The following is a 23880-nucleotide window of genomic DNA, read 5'->3' on the forward strand; positions in this document are numbered from 1 at the left end:
CTTGGGGACCACATCCCCTGGGCCCAGGTTCTATTGTGTGTACCTTGGTCCCACCCAGTGCACCCACTCACAACTGTTGGGGACTGCGGGGAAAGACTCATGACCTCCACAGTCCCTGTCGGCTTCCCTCCTTTCAAATTTGTAGGACTTTCTCCTGGGAGTTGGTGGTCCCCAGGGCTGTGAACAGAACAGGAAGGGGGCCGCGGCCCCCCTCTCATTAAAAAAAACCACACTTGGCCCCGTGGAGGTGGTGATCCCTGGGGCCGGGGGGGTCCTTTCGGCACCCCCACAATAACTTGTTTATGGCCCCGGAGAGGCGGTGGTCCCAGTGGCCAGGGGAGGTCTGAACTCCCCCATGGAATGCATAAGTCTCGGGGAGATGGTGGTCCTCGAGGCCCCCAATTAGTTGTTTGTGTATGGGCCTGGATAGGTGGTGGTCCCTGGGGTATAGTAAGCCCCAGGAGGGCTGTGCGCCCAACTCCTATATTTGGAAATTGCCTCTGGAACCAGTCCCACCTGGGGAATGGTAAATTAATGAATTGCAGGAGCCCACGCTTCATTTTTAAAAACCTTTTCAGCGGGATCCACCGTTCGAGTCGAAAACTTTTAACAAATGCTTTTTTGGTCCTGCATGGTACCTGTGGAACCCCCAGGAGGCCTAGGGGGTCAGGTTATTTCTACCCTGCCCATTTTTTCTGGGGCTCAGCTCAAGCCAAGTCCCAGGTTGGCTGGCAACACTGCCTGGTTTGAAGTGTTGGCAGCCAGTCAGATCTCAGCACAAGATCGGAGGGGTCGCAGATCTTCCACATCTGTATATATACAATTGGAAATTTCTTTAAATAACTCTGCAACTACTTAACGGATTTACATCAAATCACAAAAAATTCCTTTGCACAACATCAACATTTCTGCCAAATTCGGTGTAATTCCCTTCAGCAGTTCAAGCTGTAGCCATGTCTAATTTCCTATGGAAATTATAATGGGGAAAATGCGTTTTGGATCCCCCTTTTCATGGCCCTCACTTGACGGATCACTTCAAAACGTTCGAGACAGCAGCTAAAGTAAGCATCAAACTAATTTTGAAAATTTCACAAGGATTCACCAAACGATGCCAAAGTTATTGGCAAATGAAAAAACACTCTTCCTATGGAAACTACTTCCAAACTATAACTACCAATTGGTATGTTTCACAAATTTATTTATCTTATTTTCATTTCATTTCTCAAAAGTGCTCCATGCTCATAATTTCCGACCGACGTGTTTCAGCAAAAAGCCTTCTATTGGGCCATCAAGTTTTCTTTGTGCAGAGTGTCAATTTAAAGGGATACTCACCTCCTTTTTCTCATCTCTCAACCAATTAAAATCAATCTCCAACCTCTCTCCAGCCTACACATTCTGGTAAAGTACAGTTCATTATAGAACCACTTTTCTAATCATTGGAGGATAGTAACCACATATAGACGTCACATTTAGCAATATTAACTTATAGTGCTAAATTTGTTTTTACACTTTCCTTTGTTTTCTTGTATTTAATTTAATTATTTTTTTATTTTCTTGGGGATAAAGTACCCATCTCTTTTGCTTTATATCCTCCAACTTCGCTTTCAACAATAGAACTCATTTCAAATTTTTTTCCACATATCTCCATATATATGTATATATTTATATACATATATATATTCACTTAAAAAACCATAGGTTTCACACATGTTATAGTTAGGTGGATATTTCACTCGTAAAAAACCAATGAAATTCCCCCGTTATAGTTAGTTCAGATAACTATAACTCTCATGCCCGCAATCCACTGCTCATGACGTCACACATTACATCACTCATGACATGGTCAATGGCATCACTCATGACATCACTGATGACATCATCCTTGTCATAGAGTGGCGGTCGCGCGAGTTATAGTTATCTGAACTAACTATAACGGGCGAATTTCATTGGTTTTTTACCAGTGAAATATCCACCTAACTATAACATGTGTGAACCCTATGGTTTTTTAAGTGAATTTGCAAGGTTTTTTAAATGCTAATTCCTAACTATAACGTGTGTGAAACCTATGTTTTTTTCAGTGAATTTGTACGGTTTTTTAAATGCTAATTTATTTATGTATTATTTTTTTTTTAATATATTTATTTTACAATAAACTACGTATTAAAAAAAAAAATTTCACCGTGCGCGCACGGTGCGCGCACCCCCGTGATTTTTTTTTTTTTTTAAATATTTTTTATTTTTTGGTTTTTCACTGTGCGCGCACGGTGCGCGCACACCCGCGATTAAAAAAAAATAAAAAAAATTCCGCCTTCGGGGTCCTTCAGGGACCCCCTGACAAAGGCTAGGGGGTCAGGAACTCTCTACCCTGCCCCCTTTCCACATTCGCCACCTTCCTTTTTCACTCTCGCACTGAAAACAAACAAAATGGCGGCCGACACTTCCTGATTTCAACCGATTCGAATGTTGACTAACATGTAACCACCAATCAGAATTGCGCTCGCGCACGGCAGGGTGCGCGCAAGGTGCGCGCACCCTGCGCGCGTATAGATATTTATATGCTTTTAAATGCTATTTTCTCAGGAAATACTGAACAGATTTACACCAGACCTGCAAAAGGCACTTCCTTGACTTTATGGCTACCTCTCTGCCAAATTTCAAGTAATTCTGTTCAGCCGTTCGGGCTGTAGCTGTGTCTAAAGGTCCTATGAAAAAATGCATGGGGAAAACGCGTTTTGGGACCCCCCTTTTTTCTCGGCCCCCGCTTGACGGATCACCCCGAGACTTTCAGGGTAGGAGCTGAACGGAGCGCCCCATTAGTTTTGAAAATTTCGCGAGGATTCGTCAACCGGCGCCAAAGTTATTCAAAATAGAATTTTGAGATTTCCTATGGAAACACGGTCCTAACTATAACTATCTACTGGCGACCGCCAGTAGATAATATATATATACATGGAAAGAATTTTTCAGTGTAAAGCCCTCAGAAATGATTACCAAGTCCCGGAGGGTCACAGAAAGGCAGCACACCAAACAGCAGATCCAGGTTAGTTTTGAGTTGCTCACTTCATGTTTATTTGCTTTTTTCTCTTCTTAGATTTTCAACATGCAAAGTGCAAAGTGCATCAGGTAACAACAAAACGACCTACGCGTTTCGGCCAACGGCCTTCGTCCGGGTCACTAGTAGGTAGTTATAGTTAGGATCTCGTTTCTATTCAAAAAGCGTTTTTTCTTTTGCCAATATCTTTGGCGTCGTTTGATGAATTTTTTGCGAAATTTTCAAAACTAATGGCTTGCTCAGGTCAACTCCTGTCTTGAAAGTTTCAGGGTGATTCGTCAATCAGGGGCCGAGAAAAAAGGGGATTCCCATGTTAATTTCCATTGGAAAAATTGGAACAGGCTACAGCCTAAACTGCTGAATGGAATTACACCAAATTTGGCAAAAAGTTAGCCCTTGGTTCAGAAAGAGAACTTTTTTTTTTTTAAATGGTGTAAATCTGTTCAGTAGTTCCTGAGAGTTTAGAAAAAGAAACGTTTTGATATTTGAGCACCAGAGAGGGTTCGCAAACCCTCCCGGGCATGAGCTCCACTCTGATTGGCTGCCAACACTCTAATCCAGAATGTGTTGGCAGCCATCTTGTGACTCTGTTACTGAGTCACAAGAAAAGAGTAAAAAAAAAGTGAAAAACAAGAAAAGGGGGCAGGGTAGAAACACCCTGAGACCCTAGGCCAGCTCAGGGGGTCCCACAAGGGACTCGGCAAAATTTGCGTTGGGGTCGCGGTTGCGAATCCTGCCATGAAAAAAACCTAAAAATGAAGCGTGGGCTCCTGTGCTGCGTTTTTGAAAGCCCCGGGTGGGCCAGGTCCTGGGGGCCCCCGCAGCCCTGGGGACCGCCACCTCCCAGGGGCTTATTTAATAAACTGTGAGGGGGCACTGCACCTCCCCCACCCCTGGGGTCCGCCACCTCCCCGGGGCTGTAAAAATAAATGCGTGGGGGGTCCCAAAACCCCCACGCTGCCTCGGGGACTGCCACTTCCCGAGGCTAAATTAAAAAAGGGTGGGCTCCCCCACGGCCCTCAACAGAGAGGCCAGGCACCGAGGGATGGGGTCCCCGGGGCCAGAAGTGGCCCGGAAGAAAATTAATTTTTTTCCCAAACCTGAAAAGGCCGGCCCCGGGGGATGGGTTCCCCCGGGGCCATAATTGGCCTGAGGAGGGGGTCCATGCTGCCCCCCTCCCAAAACAAAAATGTAAATAAAAGGCTGGCCAGGCCCTGGGGCCATAATTGGCATCTGGAGGGGGGCCACGCGGTCTCTCTCCCCAAAATTATAAAAAAAAGAAACCAGGCTGCCAGGCCCTGGGGAATGGGGTTCCAGGGGCCAAAAGTGGCCCAGGGAAGGGGGCCACGCAGCCCTCCCTCCGATAACAAAAAAAGGAACAGGCAACTCACCGGAGGCCCTGCCCCCTCCCTGCACCACTCTGGCGTGTTGTAAGGTGGGAAATTAATTCCCCTTCAATCCTGAGGGTCTCTGGGGGCCCAACTAACCCACCAGGTACCGCCAGTAAGTGCCACAGAGCTGCGTTGCAGAGAGTTGGTCTGAGGCCATGCCCCTTTTTACACCACTCTGTAAACGCGACTTCTGGTGCACTGGTGGTGGGGCGATGAGGTCCTCTTGTGTCCTGAGTAGCTCAGGACACAAGTGGACTTCATCATCCAATCAGCAGTGCGCCAGAAGCCGCATTTGCAGCGTGGTGTAAAAAGGGGCGTGGCCTCTGAACTCCTCTCTGCAACGCAGCTGTGTGGTGCTTACTGGAGGAACCTGGTGGGCTAGTTGGCCCCAGGGACCCTTAGGATTCAAGGGGTCTTAATCCCCCAATTTACAACGCACCAGGGGGCGCGTTTGCACAGTGGTGCAGGGAGGGGGCAATCCTGCTGTGTGAGACTTACTGGAGGTAATAGGAAGGGTAGTTGGACAGCCCCAAGATTGACATTGGGGGCTAACTATCCGTCCTGTTACCTCCAGTAAATCTCAGACAGTTGGATTGCTAAAAGGTGTTCGGAGGCCACGCTCACCTTTCTCCAACACTTTGTAAACGTGACTGCTATGTTATAGTTAGTAATTAGCTTTTAAAAAACCCTTGAAATTCACTGAAAAAACCATAAGTGTCAGGGATGTTATAGTTAGAAATTAGCATTTAAAAAAACCTTTGAAATTTACTGAAAAAAATCATAGGTTTCAGGAACGGTTAGTTAGAAATTAGCATTTAAAAAACCTTAGAAATTCACAGAAAAAAACACAGGTATCAGGGACGTTATAGTTAGTTGGACATTTCACTCGTAAAAACCAGAGCAATTCAGCCGGTATAGTTAGCTGTGCTAACTATAACTCACGCCCCCGCAATGCACTGCTGATGACATCACATATTACATCATTCATGACATGTTCAGTGCATCTCAAATGACATCACTGATGACATCATCCATGTGATAATCTGATGCACCTCTTCACACCCTAATATAACCTTTGATACACCCACTCTAAAATGTAGACTACCATTTTCGAAACCATAGGCACACCAATATCAGTTACTACATACCCACTCACTAATTCCTAGGTGTACAGTGTACACACACATCCACTCATTCACACATACAATCACTCATATATGCAGTCACTCATGAATATAGCACTATCATATGCACTCATGCACATATACAAACACTCACACACTGCCACTCATCCATAGAGTTGTTCACACACCTAGTCAGTCATTCAAAGAATCAATCACACTCCCATTTACTCACCTATACAGTTATACACACACCACCTCACTTATTCATACAGATACTAAAACATACTTACTCTCTTATACAATCACTGATACAAGCACACACTCATCCATACAGCCACTCTCACAATCTCTCACTCTCACGTATAGTCATTTATATACTCCAACACTCACATATACTGCCTTTCACATATGTAAGTACTCACACATGTACCACTGAGACATCCATTCACTCACCAACACACCCATACACACACTCACCCACCCATACAGTCCTTCACAGACGTACTCTTGAACACATACTTCCAGTGAATCACCCATTCACACATCTATCCACAGAGTTACATACCCCCCACTCACCCACACAGACACTCAGGCACTCATACAGATACTCAGACAACCAATCAACCCATATAGACACTCATGTAGCTACTCACAAAACCATGCAGCTGCTTACACACCAACTGACAGACTGATACGGACATTCACACAGTTTAGTCACTAACCCATGCATTCAGTAAGACACATTTAATCACTCACTTATGCAGTCAGTCACACACCTACTAAATCATCCATTCACTTAAACACACACTCATTCTTCAATACACCTTAGCATATATCTATATAAAACATATTTAAACTTTACAGAAACACACATTCACTGGATGATATAATCAGTGATGTCATCAGTGATGCCATTTGAGATGTCATGAGTAATGTCATCAGTCATGTCACTGACCATGTCATGAGTGCTGTAATATGTGAAGTCATCAGCAGTGCATTGCGGAGGCACGAGTTTTAGTTATCTCTACTAACTATAACGGCAGAATTTCTCTGGTTTTCTACAAGTGAAATGTCCAACTAACTATAATTGATACCTGTGTTTTTTTCAGTGAATATATATATATATATATATTATCTACTGGCAGTCGCCAGTAGATAGTTATAGTTAGGACCGTGTTTCCATCGGAAATCTGAAAATTCTATTTTGAATAACTTTGGCACCGGTTGACGAATTCTCGCGAAATTTTCAAAACTAATGGGGTGCTCCGCTCAGCTCCTACCCTAAAAGTCTCGGGGTGATTCATCAAGGGGGGGCCGAGAAAAAAGGGGGGTCCCAAAACACTTTTTCCCCATGCATTTTTCCATAGGACCTTTAGTCGAAGGTACAGCCCGAACGGCTGAACAGAATTGCTTGAAATTTGGCAGAGAGGTAGTCCTCAGGTCAGGGAAGTGCCTTTTGCAGGTCTGGTGTCAATCTGTTCAGCATTTCCTGAGAAAATAGCATTTAAAAGCATATAAATATCTATACGCACGCACTGTGCGCGCACAGTGCACGCACGGTGCCGTGCGCGAGCGAAATTCTGATTGGTTGATAGATGTCAGTAAACATTCGAATCGGTCGAAATTAGGGAGTGTCGGCCGCCATTTTGTCTGTCGCACTGAAAAGGAAAGGTGGAAAACGTGAAAAGGGGGCAGGGAAGAGAGTTCCTGACCCCCTAGCGTGTGTCAGGGGGTCACAGAAGGACCCCCAAGGGTGAAAAAAACATTTTATTATTTTTGAAAAAAATCGCGGGGGGCGCGCACGGTGAAAAACCTTGAAAAAAAATAAATAAATAATAAATACATAACTTAGCATTTAAAAAAACGTACAAATTCACTTAAAAAACCATAGGTTTCACACACGTTATAGTTAGGAATTAGCATTTAAAAAACCTTGCAAATTCACTTAAAAAACCATAGGTTTCACACAGGTTATAGTTAGGTGGACATTTCACTCGTAAAAAACCAATGAAATTCCCCCGTTATAGTTAGTTCAGATAACTATAACTCGCGCGACCGCCACTCTATCACAAGGATGATGTCATCAGTGATGTCATGAGTGATGCCATTGACCATGTCATGAGTGATGTAATGTGTGACGTCATGAGCAGTGGATTGCGGGCATGCGAGTTATAGTTATCTGAACTAACTATAACGGGGGAATTTCATTGGTTTTTTACGAGTGAAATGTCCACCTAACTATAACCTGTGTGAAACCTATGGTTTTTTAAGTGAATATATATATATATATATATATATATATATAGAGAGAGAGAGAGAGAGAGATAGATACATAGATACAGATATATATGTATGTGTATATATATATATATATATATATATATATATATATATATATATATATTCACTGAAAAAACCATAGGTTTCACACATGTTATAGTTAGCGGAAATTTTACTGATAAAAAACCAATGAAATTCCCCCGTTATAGTTAGTGCAGGCAACTATAACTCACGCGACCGCAATCCTCTGCTGATGCTAATACTGTATTTAGACACTTATTTGCCCATGTCTTCTTCCATACATTTTTAGCTATACATATATTACAAATATTTTTTTTTCATAAAGACACATATGTCATCAGCAGAAGATTGCGGTCGCGTGAGTTATAGTTGCCTGCACTAACTATAACGGGGGAATTTCATTGGTTTTTTATCAGTAAAATTTCCGCTAACTATAACATGTGTGAAACCTATGGTTTTTTCAGTGAATTTGCAAGGTTTTTTAAATGCTAATTCCTAACTATAACGTGTGTGAAACCTATGGTTTTTTCAGTGAATTTGTACGTTTTTTTAAATGCTAAGTTACTTTACGCCATTCGTGGCGTGCGCGCCCACTTAACGCAGTTCGTTCCGTGCGCGCACCGTGCGCGCACAGTGAGCAAGCGGTGCGCTTCGCGCACCGCGCGCCCACTTTACGCAGTTAGTGCAGTGCACGCACGGTGGGCACGCGGTGCGCTACGCGCACCGCGTGCCCACGTTACGCTAGATGGGCCATGTACGCACGATGCATATGATGCACTTCGATTTGAAAGGTAATATTGTAATTTTTCGTACATTTTATAAGCCATGCACAAATGGTGCCCTTCGGGCACCATTTGCACACGGGGTGGAGAGAGTGTGGATAATTTTTTTTTTTATTATTTTTTTTTTTATATTTTAGTTTATCTCATTTGGAATAAGCCATGCTCAATTGGTGCCCTTCGGGCACCAATTGCACACGGGGTGGAGAGAGTGTGGATAATTTTTTCTTTTTTAAATTTTTTACCGTACGCGTACGGTAAGCGTAATCGGCAAAATTACCGAAAAAATAAAAATTCCGTTTTTGGCCTTGGGGGATCTTTGGGGACTCCCTCAACATGGCTATGTGTGTGGGAGCTGTCTAAACAGCCCCTTTACATGTTTTTGGGCTTTAGATTTTAAAAATCACTCTCAGTGCGAGAGAGAAAATGGCGGCCGACGCTTCCTGGTTTCGGCCGATTCGAATGTTTACTTAGATCTAAGAGCCAATCAGAATTGCGCTCACGCACGCCACCGTACGCGTACGGTAAGCGTACCGTAAGCGCACCGTAAGCTGGCTCAGATATATATATTGATTTAAAGGCTATTTTCTCAGAATCTACTGAACAGATTTACACCAAACCTACAAAAGGCACTTCCTTGACCTGAGGACTACCTCTCTGCCAAATTTCTAGTAATTCTGTTCAGCCGTTCGGGCTGTAGCCCTGTCTAAAGGTCCTATGGAAAAATGCATGGGAAAAACGCGTTTTGGGACCCCCCTTTTATCTCAGCCCCCGCTTGACGAATCCCCCCGAGACTTTCAGGGTAGGAGCGGAGCGTAGCGCCCCACCTATTTTGAAAAATTCGCGAGGATTCGTTGACCGGCGCCAAAGTTATTCAAAATAGAATGTTGCGGATTTCCTATGGAAACGTGGTCCTAACTATAACTACCTACTGGCGACCGCCAGTAGGTAATATATATATATATATATATATATATATATATTCACTGAAAAAACTTAGGTTTCAGGGACGTTATAGTTAGAAATTAGCATTTAACCCCTTCGCTGCTGCGGACATTCCGCTGCAGTGCTGGGGGGGGCAGGGGGGCAGCGCGGCGGGCCTGTGCTCATGACGGAGCCGCTCCGTCATGAGCCACAGTTGAGCTGTGCTCATGACGGAACGGTTCCGTCATGACTCCGCCCATTTGCGTTGTCGCCCCGCACAGGCGGGGAAACAGCGCCGCGCAGGCGGAGCGGCCGCCGATAGGATTGTCATGACGGAACCGTTCCGTCATGAGCACACGGCAACCGTGGCTCATGACGGAACGGTTCCGTCATGAGCAGGGAAGGGGTTAAAAAACCTTAGAAATTCACTGAAAAAAACACAAATGCTTCTTCAACTGTCAAGATCAATATAAGTGTCAGGCTAACCCAATACCTTTTTTTCTTATACTAATATCTCAGAAACTGCTGAACAGGTCTACACAACATTACATAACGAAAGCTTTCTGAGTAACATTCTATATTCATGCCAAGTTTAGCATAAATATTAGGCCTGGGTGGTAAATTCCGTTCCGCTTGCGGAATTTGTGTAATTTCGTATTCCGCGGAGAACGCGGAATTGGCAAAAATTCTGCGATCCGCGGCTTCGCGGAATGTTTTGCTTGTTCACGCTTTCAAAATGCGTGTTCGCGAGATATTTACCCCTGAGCACGCAAACAGTATTCACAAACAGGAAAAAAGCATCGAGAACAGGCGGAACAAGCAATTCCGCGTGTTCACGGTACTCTACGTGCTCGCGGAGATTTTTTACCATTTCGCGGAGCTTTGCGTAGCGCGACTTAGCAAATTCAGCCCACCCCTAATAAACATGTGCAGCTACTGAGCCATGTTTCAATTGGAGCAAAACAGGAAAACAAATTTTTTTACTTTTCCCTTAACTTTTATCCCCTACACAGAACTGCACAAAACAAACCAGAATGGCACCCAGACTTTATTTGCATCAAATGAGTGCCAAAATTGGTGGAAATCTGTTGATGGGGAATAACGTTATAGGCAAATTCAAAAATAGCTATTACAATAAACAGTGGAGATGAACCGATCAACTATGTACATTTGTACAGTAATAAGAGACAAATTGGCAAAATGTTAAAGTAGGCATCCTTCAGTGCTCCTCATTCCATATCACAAACAGTGTTTGACCAACATGTTTTCAGCAAACATACAAAAAAGTAAGATAACGATTTGTATTTTAACCATAGATCCAGAGTTGTGACTAAACAAAGGACATGTTTGCAAAATTGCACCAAAAAGAAACTCTTCCAATTCAGCCTTCCATGAGCTCCACACAAAAAATATAACTGGATGTACTTGGCGAAAAAGCACTTTTACCATTCAAGGTGTGCCAGAATTAAACAACCGATTAGGCTTCAGAAGGAGCCCAAAAGAATATTTACAAAGCTGAATGGTTAGATTTTTTTCATAGAGTATGCATACACTTACTGCATACAGGCACCCACAAAACAAATATCTACAAAGATTTGTATCAAGAAAACAGCATTTTACAGACAGCCATGTACACAAATAACAACACACATATAGCTATCCGTTACAGTAATCTTCATAAATGCAGGTATTCATCTACATAGGACAACAGACATATAGGACATATGAATATGAAAGCACTCTGTAACTCACAGATAACAAACACTGAGATATCTTATACACCTGCATAAATGTATGTATGCAAGAGTCTGTAGATTTATAGGTGTGTAGATGGCTGGACGGCTGTGTGAATGAATGGATAAGTATTGCTGGTTAAATGGATTGGGTGTCTGCACAATTTGGGGATGGGTAAATCTGCTGCAAGTGAGTAAAGGAAGAAAATACTGATGAAGGGATGTGTGTCTGTGGACGTATGTATGTATATGTGGGTAGATGTCTGTGTGTTTATGATGTGCAGATTTTGATGGTTGTATTGGTGGCTGGCTATCTGATTGAATGTGTATGTGTGTGCTTGGTTGGATGAGTGTTCTGTGGGTGTGTGTGAATGAAACAATACAGAAATTAATGAAAATTCAATAGTGGTGGCTGGCATGCATCGAGAGTAGTGGGGCAGGCACAATATGGGTGGTACTAAAAATATAAAAAGAAGGTGCACTTACCTTCCTGGCTTGCCCTACGACATACTCCTCGCTCGAGTGTTCCAGTGTTCTCTCCTCGAGGTTCCAATGTGGGACCCAGGATACTCCATTAACCAATCCTGGTGCTGCTCTCATGCTGTTAACCAGCATGAGAGAAGCGCCTGGATTGTAGCGAGCTGCCTCCCTTAATGCTCTTAGAGAGGTTTAAAATGCGCATGTCTGGCTGGTCGTTGCAAAACAGCCAGCCAAAGAGACATGCACACTTTGAACTTAAGTTCGGAGCTTGATGCTGCCATTCAGCAGCAAAGGCCCCGCCCTGACACTCTGTTCAGGATTGGTTGCTGAAAAATCAAATGGTAATAAATAAACGTTATTACCATTTCATTTTTCAGCTCTGTTTTTTTAGGGGGGGCAGTATTTAGTGAGGCGACTCTCCTTCGCTCTAATGCAGGAGCCGCTCCCGAATTTACATAGGTATGTGTGGACATGGGGTCCAGAGAAGACATTTTTCCCAGTTCAATGTATGATTAGCTTGGTCAGTTCAAGTTTCACTTTTTTAAAATCTTACATGCAGTCCATGTTGGGTTGGAAGTGAATTTTGTAGAAGAAAATGATAAAGGGCTGAGACTCAAGTGCATTATGTCACTGGTGTAATATCAAATATTCAATGCTTGTCCTGAAAATTAATATAGACAATATTTGAATTTATTGACGACCAAAATTGTTATACTTACCTGCCTTCTTTTATTTTCCCTTTCCTCAGCCCTAACGTGTGCGCTGTGCAGAAACTTATTGGAACGAACAAACAATACTATACTAACTGCAAACAGTGGTACCAGAGGAAAATATGTGGGAAATCCACGTAAGTAACGGCAGTGCATCTACTCATTGTTTTACCACATAACCTGGACATCTGAAGCACTGGAATCTGATTTACAAACATTATTTAGCTTGCTAAAAAATTTAAATGTTCTAAAATGCATAAATAAGCCTTTGAAACAAACCAACGTTGCAGTGCTTCGACAATCAATCTCTTTAGTATTCATTGACACGTGAAAAGCAGAAAAGCTATTTTTACGAAAATGAACTCAATAATTAATAATCACAAACACAGTGTTCATGAATTGCTTTTCTTCACTACAGACAAATTGGGTATTTAATGTGTCTGAAAGGCCTTCAGATTAATTTCCTCCAACCTATCCCACTCGAAAAAGCACAGCTTTCTCCATAATTGCGCACTACACACCATTTATTCTGAAAGAATTCACACATTTATTAAAGTGTGTTTCAAACATCAGAGCGATGAGATAGAGTAAGATCAAAAGGGGAAACATCTAGCTAATAATTTGACGTTCCTTTCTAATTTAGAGATTAATATGCAGGTAATGCTGCTTTAAGAACAGATAATTACCGTTTTTGAAAATTAAGATTCAATTAGCCATACATAACACTTTTTCACCAGAATGTTTCACAGCATTAATATTATTTTCCTGCCCAATAGGGCATGCCTAATGAGCACGAGTTTGAGAAATAAACTGCAAACTTTGTGCTTGTGATGATCACCAAACCGAGCATACTAATCGATTTTTAGAGAGGACATAGTTTGCAAAGACCTAAAGTTTACATTCCTGATAAGATCTGCTTTATTTCTGCAATTTACCAAGGAATCAAAATTGTGTCAGATGGCTCAATTGTATTATTAATATGTTTTTTAATTGTCCAGATTTGTTACTGTTCTGTTGTCTTCCTTATGATGCCTCCCTATGGCTCGTGGAGTTTGGGTACTACTGTAAAACCTGGGTACAGGAAGGCAAAGGTATTAACTCAGCAAAGGGTGAGCAGAGGCACATCCTAGTAACTAAGACAGGACGTTTAGCGGCTACTCTAGTTACTTCTTAAGTCACATGAGCACTTCTGGGTGGTGGAAGAGGCTACAGTAAAGAGAAAGAGGATCCGCGGACACATGCTTGGAATGCATGTGAACCACAAATAAGGACTCCTACAAATGGAATGTTGAGCAAGTTTCAACGTGGCTACTTTTATTACTGAAGCAATGTCAAAAGGTGTCATATTAAGTGAGTGGCATTGTTTTTCGTATTTATATAGGATTGATATTTATACAGTTGTGTACTTTGCAAGGAAAATGGAGACAATAAATTACATTTTCAATTCTTCCAAAAGTGTGATGTACATGTACCAAAAGATTGAGACACAGCGAGGGACATACATTGAAAAACATCTGTATTCCATTGCTTACAAAATTGTAGAAGGCTGTGGATGGTCAATACCTAGTAAATTTGAGGATCTAAGTGGATGTTAAAATGTCTGATAACGGCTGTGCATATTTTTTAGCAAGAGATGTATGTTATGTTCACCACTTGATATAGTGCAACAAATCGTCCCCGGAGGAATAAATCAGCAGACGAAGTATAGGACTAGCTTAGCTAACTAAAACAGACATGTTTTTATGAGATCCTCAAAGTTTTCCAGTTCTGTACATATGCAGATTGTTAGGGGAAGTTTATTCCAGTTAAAGTTGGCCAGGTAGGAGAAACACCTCCCACCAAATCTGGAGGTATGGATCCATGTAAATGTAAGTAGAGCTTTATCTGTGGATCTCAGCAATCTGGGCGGGTGATAGTATCTGAGTCTATTTTTTTAGGTAGGTTGGGGCGTTGCAATTCAGGGTTTTAAAGGTAAGGTAGCACATTTTAAAGATAAGCCTTTTCCTCATAGGTAGCCGTTAGACCTGGCATTTGTAGCATGTTTCCCCCCTGTCTTTTTTTGCTTCTGACCTCCTGTTTTTTACTCTGCTGCATTTCGTTTTTGCTGGTTTTAGAACTCTGGGCACTTTACCACTGCTGATCAGTGCTAAAGTGCAAGTGCTCCCTGTGTAAATTGTGATTATGATTGGTTATTCATGATTTGCATATTTAATTTACTGGTAAAACCCTAGTAAAGTGCACTGTGTGTGCCTAGGGCCTGCAAATCAAATGCTACTAGTGGGCCTACACAGCAAAACCAAAGGAAATGATGGACGGAGTGTTGAACATTGCAAGCACTCACCCCCAGTCAACTGATCTGGGTTTAATCCATCACCGTTCTTTAGCCCACTCTGCCACCCCAGTTCAGACATGGCCATATGCAAATCAGTCTGACCCTGTGCCTCATGGGAACAGTCCAGCCCGAACTGCCAAGCCATGTCTTCCCTGGACCGGAAACAAGCTTCCTAGGACCGGTTTCTGGCATTTCAGCCGTCTTCAGCCAGGCTTGCTTGAATCCAGTGGCAAAGTGAGCAAGGGACTCCCGTCTGAGCATACCCTGCCAACTTATGGCGAACACAGCAAAACCAAAGGAAATGATGGACGGAGTGTTGAACATTGCAAGCACTCACCCCCAGTCAACTGATCTGGGTTTAATCCATCACCGTTCTTTAGCCCACTCTGCCACCCCAGTTCAGACATGGCCATATGCAAATCAGTCTGACCCTGTGCCTCATGGGAACAGTCCAGCCCGAACTGCCAAGCCATGTCTTCCCTGGACCGGAAACAAGCTTCCTAGGACCGGTTTCTGGCATTTCAGCCGTCTTCAGCCAGGCTTGCTTGAATCCAGTGGCAATTCGGGCTGGACTGTTCCCATGAGGCACAGGTTCAGACTGATTTGCATATGGCCAGGTCTGAACTGGGGTGGCAGAGTGGGCTAAAGAATGGTGATGGATTAAACCCAGATCAGTTGACTGGGGGTGAGTGCTTGCAATGTTCAACACTCCGTCCATCATTTCCTTTGGTTTTGCTTTGTTCGCCATAAGTTGGCAGGGTATGCTCAGACGTGAGTCCCTTGCTCACTGTGCCACTGGATTCAAGCAAGCCTGGCTGAAGACGGCTGAAATGCCAGAAACTGGTCTTAGGAAGCTTGTTTCCGGTCCAGGGAAGACATGGCTTGGCAGTTCGGGCTGGACTGTTCCCATGAGGCACAGGGTCAGACTGATTTGCATATGGTCAGGTCTGAACTGGCGTGGCAGAGTGGGCTAAAGAATGGTGATGGATTAAACCCAGATCAGTTGACTGGGGGTGAGTGCTTGCAATGTTCAACACTCCGTCCATCATTTCCTTTGGTTTTGCTTTGTTCGCCATAAGTTGGCAGGGTATGCTCAGACGTGAGTCCCTTGCTCACTGTGCCACTGGATTCAAGCAAGCCTGGCTGAAGACGGCTGAAATGCCAGAAACTGGTCTTAGGAAGCTTGTTTCCGGTCCAGGGAAGACATGGCTTGGCAGTTCGGGCTGGACTGTTCCCATGAGGCACAGGGTCAGACTGATTTGCATATGGCCAGGTCTGAACTGGGGTGGCAGAGTGGGCTAAAGAATGGTGATGGATTAAACCCAGATCAGTTGACTGGGGGTGAGTGCTTGCAATGTTCAACACTCCGTCCATCATTTCCTTTGGTTTTGCTTTGTTCGCCATAAGTTGGCAGGGTATGCTCAGACGTGAGTCCCTTGCTCACTGTGCCACTGGATTCAAGCAAGCCTGGCTGAAGACGGCTGAAATGCCAGAAACTGGTCTTAGGAAGCTTGTTTCCGGTCCAGGGAAGACATGGCTTGGCAGTTCGGGCTGGACTGTTCCCATGAGGCACAGGGTCAGACTGATTTGCATATGGCCAGGTCTGAACTGGGGTGGCAGAGTGGGCTAAAGAATGGTGATGGATTAAACCCAGATCAGTTGACTGGGGGTGAGTGCTTGCAATGTTCAACACTCCGTCCATCATTTCCTTTGGTTTTGCTTTGTTCGCCATAAGTTGGCAGGGTATGCTCAGACGTGAGTCCCTTGCTCACTGTGCCACTGGATTCAAGCAAGCCTGGCTGAAGACGGCTGAAATGCCAGAAACTGGTCTTAGGAAGCTTGTTTCCGGTCCAGGGAAGACATGGCTTGGCAGTTCGGGCTGGACTGTTCCCATGAGGCACAGGGTCAGACTGATTTGCATATGGCCAGGTCTGAACTGGGGTGGCAGAGTGGGCTAAAGAATGGTGATGGATTAAACCCAGATCAGTTGACTGGGGGTGAGTGCTTGCAATGTTCAACACTCCGTCCATCATTTCCTTTGGTTTTGCTTTGTTCGCCATAAGTTGGCAGGGTATGCTCAGACGTGAGTCCCTTGCTCACTGTGCCTCTGGATTCAAGCAAGCCTGGCTGAAGACGGCTGAAATGCCAGAAACTGGTCTTAGGAAGCTTGTTTCCGGTCCAGGGAAGACATGGCTTGGCAGTTCGGGCTGGACTGTTCCCATGAGGCACAGGGTCAGACTGATTTGCATATGGCCAGGTCTGAACTGGGGTGGCAGAGTGGGCTAAAGAATGGTGATGGATTAAACCCAGATCAGTTGACTGGGGGTGAGTGCTTGCAATGTTCAACACTCCGTCCATCATTTCCTTTGGTTTTGCTTTGTTCGCCATAAGTTGGCAGGGTATGCTCAGACGTGAGTCCCTTGCTCACTGTGCCACTGGATTCAAGCAAGCCTGGCTGAAGACGGCTGAAATGCCAGAAACTGGTCTTAGGAAGCTTGTTTCCGGTCCAGGGAAGACATGGCTTGGCAGTTCGGGCTGGACTGTTCCCATGAGGCACAGGGTCAGACTGATTTGCATATGGCCAGGTCTGAACTGGGGTGGCAGAGTGGGCTAAAGAATGGTGATGTATTAAACCCAGATCAGTTGACTGGGGGTGAGTGCTTGCAATGTTCAACACTCCGTCCATCATTTCCTTTGGTTTTGCTTTGTTCGCCATAAGTTGGCAGGGTATGCTCAGACGTGAGTCCCTTGCTCACTGTGCCACTGGATTCAAGCAAGCCTGGCTGAAGACGGCTGAAATGCCAGAAACTGGTCTTAGGAAGCTTGTTTCCGGTCCAGGGAAGACATGGCTTGGCAGTTCGGGCTGGACTGTTCCCATGAGGCACAGGGTCAGACTGATTTGCATATGGCCAGGTCTGAACTGGGGTGGCAGAGTGGGCTAAAGAATGGTGATGGATTAAACCCAGATCAGTTGACTGGGGGTGAGTGCTTGCAATGTTCAACACTCCGTCCATCATTTCCTTTGGTTTTGCTTTGTTCGCCATAAGTTGGCAGGGTATGCTCAGACGTGAGTCCCTTGCTCACTGTGCCACTGGATTCAAGCAAGCTTGGCTGAAGACGGCTGAAATGCCAGAAACTGGTCTTAGGAAGCTTGTTTCTGGTCCAGGGAAGACATGGCTTGGCAGTTCGGGCTGGACTGTTCCCATGAGGCACAGGGTCAGACTGATTTGCATATGGCCAGGTCTGAACTGGGGTGGCAGAGTGGGCTAAAGAATGGTGATGGATTAAACCCAGATCAGTTGACTGGGGGTGAGTGCTTGCAATGTTCAACACTCCGTCCATCATTTCCTTTGGTTTTGCTTTGTTCGCCATAAGTTGGCAGGGTATGCTCAGACGTGAGTCCCTTGCTCACTGTGCCACTGGATTCAAGCAAGCCTGGCTGAAGACGGCTGAAATGCCAGAAACTGGTCTTAGGAAGCTTGTTTCCGGTCCAGGGAAGACATGGCTTGGCAGTTCGGGCTGGACTGTTCCCATGAGGCACAGGGTCAGACTGATTTGCATATGGCTAGGTCTGAACTGGGGTGGCAGAGTGGGCTAAAGAATGGTTATGGATTAAACCCAGATCAGTTGACTGGGGGTGAGTGCTTGCAATGTTCAACACTCCGTCCATCATTTCCTTTGGTTTTGCTTTGTTCGCCATAAGTTGGCAGGGTATGCTCAGACGTGAGTCCCTTGCTCACTGTGCCACTGGATTCAAGCAAGCCTGGCTGAAGACGGCTGAAATGCCAGAAAATGGTCTTAGGAAGCTTGTTTCCGGTCCAGGGAAGACATGGCTTGGCAGTTCGGGCTGGACTGTTCCCATGAGGCACAGGGTCAGACTGATTTGCATATGGCCAGGTCTGAACTGGGGTGGCAGAGTGGGCTAAAGAATGGTGATGGATTAAACCCAGATCAGTGGACTGGGGGTGAGTGCTTGCAATGTTCAACACTCCGTCCATCATTTCCTTTGGTTTTGCTTTGTTCGCCATAAGTTGGCAGGGTATGCTCAGACGTGAGTGCCTTGCTCACTGTGCCACTGGATTCAAGCAAGCCTGGCTGAAGACGGCTGAAATGCCAGAAACTGGTCTTAGGAAGCTTGTTTCCGGTCCAGGGAAGACATGGCTTGGCAGTTCGGGCTGGACTGTTCCCATGAGGCACAGGGTCAGACTGATTTGCATATGGTCAGGTCTGAACTGGGTTGGCAGAGTGGGCTAAAGAATGGTGATGGATTAAACCCAGATCAGTTGACTGGGGGTGAGTGCTTGCAATGTTCAACACTCCGTCCATCATTTCCTTTGGTTTTGCTTTGTTCGCCATAAGTTGGCAGGGTATGCTCAGACGTGAGTCCCTTGCTCACTGTGCCACTGGATTCAAGCAAGCCTGGCTGAAGACGGCTGAAATGCCAGAAACTGGTCTTAGGAAGCTTGTTTCCGGTCCAGGGAAGACATGGCTTGGCAGTTCGGGCTGGACTGTTCCCATGAGGCACAGGGTCAGACTGATTTGCATATGGCCAGGTCTGAACTGGGGTGGCAGAGTGGGCTAAAGAATGGTGATGGATTAAACCCAGATCAGTTGACTGGGGGTGAGTGCTTGCAATGTTCAACACTCCGTCCATCATTTCCTTTGGTTTTGCTTTGTTCGCCATAAGTTGGCAGGGTATGCTCAGACGTGAGTCCCTTGCTCACTGTGCCACTGGATTCAAGCAAGCCTGGCTGAAGACGGCTGAAATGCCAGAAACTGGTCTTAGGAAGCTTGTTTCCGGTCCAGGGAAGACATGGCTTGGCAGTTCGGGCTGGACTGTTCCCATGAGGCACAGGGTCAGACTGATTTGCATATGGCCAGGTCTGAACTGGGGTGGCAGAGTGAGCTAAAGAATGGTGATGGATTAAACCCAGATCAGTTGACTGGGGGTGAGTGCTTGCAATGTTCAACACTCCGTCCATCATTTCCTTTGGTTTTGCTTTGTTCGCCATAAGTTGGCAGGGTATGCTCAGACGTGAGTCCCTTGCTCACTGTGCCACTGGATTCAAGCAAGCCTGGCTGAAGACGGCTGAAATGCCAGAAACTGGTCTTAGGAAGCTTGTTTCCGGTCCAGGGAAGACATGGCTTGGCAGTTCGGGCTGGACTGTTCCCATGAGGCACAGGGTCAAACTGATTTGCATATGGCCAGGTCTGAACTGGGTTGGCAGAGTGGGCTAAAGAATGGTGATGGATTAAACCCAGATCAGTTGACTGGGGGTGAGTGCTTGCAATGTTCAACACTCCGTCCATCATTTCCTTTGGTTTTGCTTTGTTCGCCATAAGTTGGCAGGGTATGCTCAGACGTGAGTCCCTTGCTCACTGTGCCACTGGATTCAAGCAAGCCTGGCTGAAGACGGCTGAAATGCCAGAAACTGGTCTTAGGAAGCTTGTTTCCGGTCCAGGGAAGACATGGCTTGGCAGTTCGGGCTGGACTGTTCCCATGAGGCACAGGGTCAGACTGATTTGCATATGGCTAGGTCTGAACTGGGGTGGCAGAGTGGGCTAAAGAATGGTGATGGATTAAACCCAGATCAGTTGACTGGGGGTGAGTGCTTGCAATGTTCAACACTCCGTCCATCATTTCCTTTGGTTTTGCTTTGTTCGCCATAAGTTGGCAGGGTATGCTCAGACGTGAGTCCCTTGCTCACTGTGCCACTGGATTCAAGCAAGCCTGGCTGAAGACGGCTGAAATGCCAGAAACTGGTCTTAGGAAGCTTGTTTCCGGTCCAGGGAAGACATGGCTTGGCAGTTCGGGCTGGACTGTTCCCATGAGGCACAGGGTCAGACTGATTTGCATATGGCCAGGTCTGAACTGGGGTGGCAGAGTGGGCTAAAGAATGGTGATGGATTAAACCCAGATCAGTTGACTGGGGGTGAGTGCTTGCAATGTTCAACACTCCGTCCATCATTTCCTTTGGTTTTGCTTTGTTCGCCATAAGTTGGCAGGGTATGCTCAGACGTGAGTCCCTTGCTCACTGTGCCACTGGATTCAAGCAAGCCTGGCTGAAGATAGCTGAAATGCCAGAAACTGGTCTTAGGAAGCTTGTTTCCGGTCCAGGGAAGACATGGCTTGGCAGTTCGGGCTGGACTGTTCCCATGAGGCACAGGGTCAGACTGATTTGCATATGGCCAGGTCTGAACTGGGGTGGCAGAGTGGGCTAAAGAATGGTGATGGATTAAACCCAGATCAGTTGACTGGGGGTGAGTGCTTGCAATGTTCAACACTCCGCCCATCATTTCCTTTGGTTTTGCTTTGTTCGCCATAAGTTGGCAGGGTATGCTCAGACGTGAGTCCCTTGCTCACTGTGCCACTGGAATCAAGCAAGCCTGGCTGAAGACGGCTGAAATGCCAGAAACTGGTCTTAGGAAGCTTGTTTCCGGTCCAGGGAAGACATGGCTTGGCAGTTCGGGCTGGACTGTTCCCATGAGGCACAGGGTCAGACTGATTTGCATATGGCCAGGTCTGAACTGGGGTGGCAGAGTGGGCTAAAGAATGGTGATGGATTAAACCCAGATCAGTTGACTGGGGGTGAGTGCTTGCAATGTTCAACACTCCGTCCATCATTTCCTTTGGTTTTGCTTTGTTCGCCATAAGTTGGCAGGGTATGCTCAGACGTGAGTCCCTTGCTCACTGTGCCACTGGATTCAAGCAAGCCTGGCTGAAGACGGCTGAAATGCCAGAAACTGGTCTTAGGAAGCTTGTTTCCGGTCCAGGGAAGACATGGCTTGGCAGTTCGGGCTGGACTGTTCCCATGAGGCACAGGGTCAGACTGATTTGCATATGGTCAGGTCTGAACTGGGTTGGCAGAGTGGGCTAAAGAATGGTGATGGATTAAACCCAGATCAGTTGACTGGGGGTGAGTGCTTGCAATGTTCAACACTCCGTCCATCATTTCCTTTGGTTTTGCTTTGTTCGCCATAAGTTGGCAGGGTATGCTCAGACGTGAGTCCCTTGCTCACTGTGCCACTGGATTCAAGCAAGCCTGGCTGAAGACGGCTGAAATGCCAGAAACTGGTCTTAGGAAGCTTGTTTCCGGTCCAGGGAAGACATGGCTTGGCAGTTCGGGCTGGACTGTTCCCATGAGGCACAGGGTCAGACTGATTTGCATATGGCCAGGTCTGAACTGGGGTGGCAGAGTGGGCTAAAGAATGGTGATGGATTAAACCCAGATCAGTTGACTGGGGGTGAGTGCTTGCAATGTTCAACACTCCGTCCATCATTTCCTTTGGTTTTGCTTTGTTCGTCATAAGTTGGCAGGGTATGCTCAGACGTGAGTCCCTTGCTCACTGTGCCACTGGATTCAAGCAAGCCTGGCTGAAGACGGCTGAAATGCCAGAAACTGGTCTTAGGAAGCTTGTTTCCGGTCCAGGGAAGACATGGCTTGGCAGTTCGGGCTGGACTGTTCCCATGAGGCACAGGGTCAGACTGATTTGCATATGGCCAGGTCTGAACTGGGGTGGCAGAGTGGGCTAAAGAATGGTGATGGATTAAACCCAGATCAGTTGACTGGGGGTGAGTGCTTGCAATGTTCAACACTCCGTCCATCATTTCCTTTGGTTTTGCTTTGTTCGCCATAAGTTGGCAGGGTATGCTCAGACGTGAGTCCCTTGCTCACTGTGCCACTGGATTCAAGCAAGCCTGGCTGAAGACGGCTGAAATGCCAGAAACTGGTCTTAGGAAGCTTGTTTCCGGTCCAGGGAAGACATGGCTTGGCAGTTCGGGCTGGACTGTTCCCATGAGGCACAGGGTCAGACTGATTTGCATATGGCCAGGTCTGAACTGGGGTGGCAGAGTGGGCTAAAGAATGGTGATGGATTAAACCCAGATCAGTTGACTGGGGGTGAGTGCTTGCAATGTTCAACACTCCGTCCATCATTTCCTTTGGTTTTGCTTTGTTCGCCATAAGTTGGCAGGGTATGCTCAGACGTGAGTCCCTTGCTCACTGTGCCACTGGATTCAAGCAAGCCTGGCTGAAGACGGCTGAAATGCCAGAAACTGGTCTCAGGAAGCTTGTTTCCGGTCCAGGGAAGACATGGCTTGGCAGTTCGGGCTGGACTGTTCCCATGAGGCACAGGGTCAGACTGATTTGCATATGGCCAGGTCTGAACTGGGGTGGCAGAGTGGGCTAAAGAATGGTGATGGATTAAACCCAGATCAGTTGACTGGGGGTGAGTGCTTGCAATGTTCAACACTCCGTCCATCATTTCCTTTGGTTTTGCTTTGTTCGCCATAAGTTGGCAGGTCTATGCTCAGACGTGAGTCCCTTGCTCACTGTGCCACTGGATTCAAGCAAGCCTGGCTGAAGACGGCTGAAATGCCAGAAACTGGTCTTAGGAAGCTTGTTTCCGGTCCAGGGAAGACATGGCTTGGCAGTTCGGGCTGGACTGTTCCCATGAGGCACAGGGTCAGACTGATTTGCATATGGCCAGGTCTGAACTGGGGTGGCAGAGTGGGCTAAAGAATGGTGATGGATTAAACCCAGATCAGTTGACTGGGGGTGAGTGCTTGCAATGTTCAACACTCCGTCCATCATTTCCTTTGGTTTTGCTTTGTTCGCCATAAGTTGGCAGGGTATGCTCAGACGTGAGTCCGTTGCTCACTGTGCCACTGGATTCAAGCAAGCCTGGCTGAAGACGGCTGAAATGCCAGAAACTGGTCTTAGGAAGCTTGTTTCCGGTCCAGGGAAGACATGGCTTGGCAGTTCGGGCTGGACTGTTCCCATGAGGCACAGGGTCAGACTGATTTGCATATGGCCAGGTCTGAACTGGGGTGGCAGAGTGGGCTAAAGAATGGTGATGGATTAAACCCAGATCAGTTGACTGGGGGGTGAGTGCTTGAAATGTTCAACACTCCGTCCATCATTTCCTTTGGTTTTGCTTTGTTCGCCATAAGTTGGCAGGGTATGCTCAGACGTGAGTCCCTTGCTCACTGTGCCACTGGATTCAAGCAAGCCTGGCTGAAGACGGCTGAAATGCCAGAAACTGGTCTTAGGA

At 46.0% G+C, this 23880-nt stretch overlaps 1 protein-coding gene across 1 annotated transcript in view; it reads left to right on the top strand.

Annotated features, from left to right (window-relative positions):
- TGFBI (transforming growth factor beta induced) overlaps window positions 1-23880 on the top strand; it is a 234077-nt gene that overhangs the window by 12139 nt on the left and 198058 nt on the right. Inside the window, exon 2 of the mRNA XM_085618009.1 lies at window positions 12533-12631. Coding sequence (XP_085474135.1) covers window positions 12533-12631 — 99 coding nt within the window. The remainder of the gene's footprint in view (window positions 1-12532; window positions 12632-23880) is intronic.

This window comes from Triturus cristatus, chromosome 7, assembly GCF_964204655.1.
Source record: "Triturus cristatus chromosome 7, aTriCri1.1, whole genome shotgun sequence".
NCBI lineage: Eukaryota > Metazoa > Chordata > Amphibia > Caudata > Salamandridae > Triturus > Triturus cristatus.